At 57.2% G+C, this 1,055-nt stretch overlaps 1 protein-coding gene across 1 annotated transcript in view; it reads left to right on the top strand.

The window, feature by feature from the left end:
- The first annotated feature begins 285 nt into the window (after window positions 1–285).
- GDF6 (growth differentiation factor 6) overlaps window positions 286–1,055 on the top strand; it is a 12,884-nt gene continuing 12,114 nt past the window's right edge. The window contains exon 1 of the mRNA XM_014965204.1: window positions 286–381. Coding sequence (XP_014820690.1) covers window positions 286–381 — 96 coding nt within the window. The remainder of the gene's footprint in view (window positions 382–1,055) is intronic.

Below are 1,055 nucleotides of genomic sequence, written 5' to 3'. Positions count from 1 at the left end.
GCTCTGCTGCTGTCTTCTGCGTTACCAGTGCAATGAAGGTCTGTGCCCCACTTGGGCTCTTTGCTCCTGTGCTGTCCCCTCTCTCTGATGGGCCTGCCCCACCAGCTGGACCCTGGTGCATCCCATGGCGAGACCCCCACTTTCTGCCAAATTCTCCTTCTTGAGAGACCCCTGCTTTGTGCCAAGCTCTGTGTCAAGCTGGCACGGAGCAATGGGAATATGGAGACCCTTGAAGCAAGATCATGAACGTCACTGGAGCCTGTTCACACCTGACACTCTGCACTCATGCTGTCTCTGTTCAGGATTTACTCCATCGGGGAGAAACTGGGCATCAACACCAGCTTTTTTCAGTCGTCCAAATCCACCAACACCTCTGCGCTTGTGAGACCCCACCTGGAGCACTGTGTCCAGCTTTGGAGTCCTCAACACAGGAAGGACATGGACCTGTTGGAACAGGTCCAGCAGAGGGCCACAAAAATGATCAGAGGGATGGAGCACCTCCTCTGTGAAGGCAAACTGAGGGAATTGGGGTTGTTCAGCCTGGAGAAGAGAAGGCTCCAGGGAGACCTCATAGCAGCCTTCCAGTATCTGAAGGGAGCTACAGGAGAGATGGGAGGGACTCTTTGTCAGGAAGTGCAGTGACAGGACAAGGGGGAACGGTTTTAAATTGGAAGAGGGGAGATGTAGATGAGATATTAGGAAGAAATTCTTTGCTGTGAGGGCGGTGAGGCACTGGAACAGGTTGCCCAGAGAAGCCCCTGTGGATGCCCCATCCCTGGAGGGGTTCAAGGCCAGGCTGGATGGGGCTTGGAGCAACCTGCTCTGGTGGGAGGTGTCCCTGCCCAGGGCAGGGGAGTTGGAACTGGATGATCTCTAAGGTCCCTTCCAACCCAGACCATTCCATGATTCTGTGAAACCAGAGCACCCGCAGCATCTCACCGCACCGGAGCATCGGTGGAGGAGACGCGGTACCCGAAGGGTGGCAGCCGGCCGTGCGGTGTCTCTCCCCGGCCCTCGGTCCCGCTTCCCCGCGTGGAGTCCGCGGCGAGGAGGGA

This window comes from Calidris pugnax, unplaced genomic scaffold, assembly GCF_001431845.1.
Source record: "Calidris pugnax isolate Ruff unplaced genomic scaffold, ASM143184v1 scaffold41, whole genome shotgun sequence".
NCBI classification, from domain to species: domain Eukaryota; kingdom Metazoa; phylum Chordata; class Aves; order Charadriiformes; family Scolopacidae; genus Calidris; species Calidris pugnax.
This window is presented reverse-complemented; position numbering and strand designations above follow the sequence as displayed.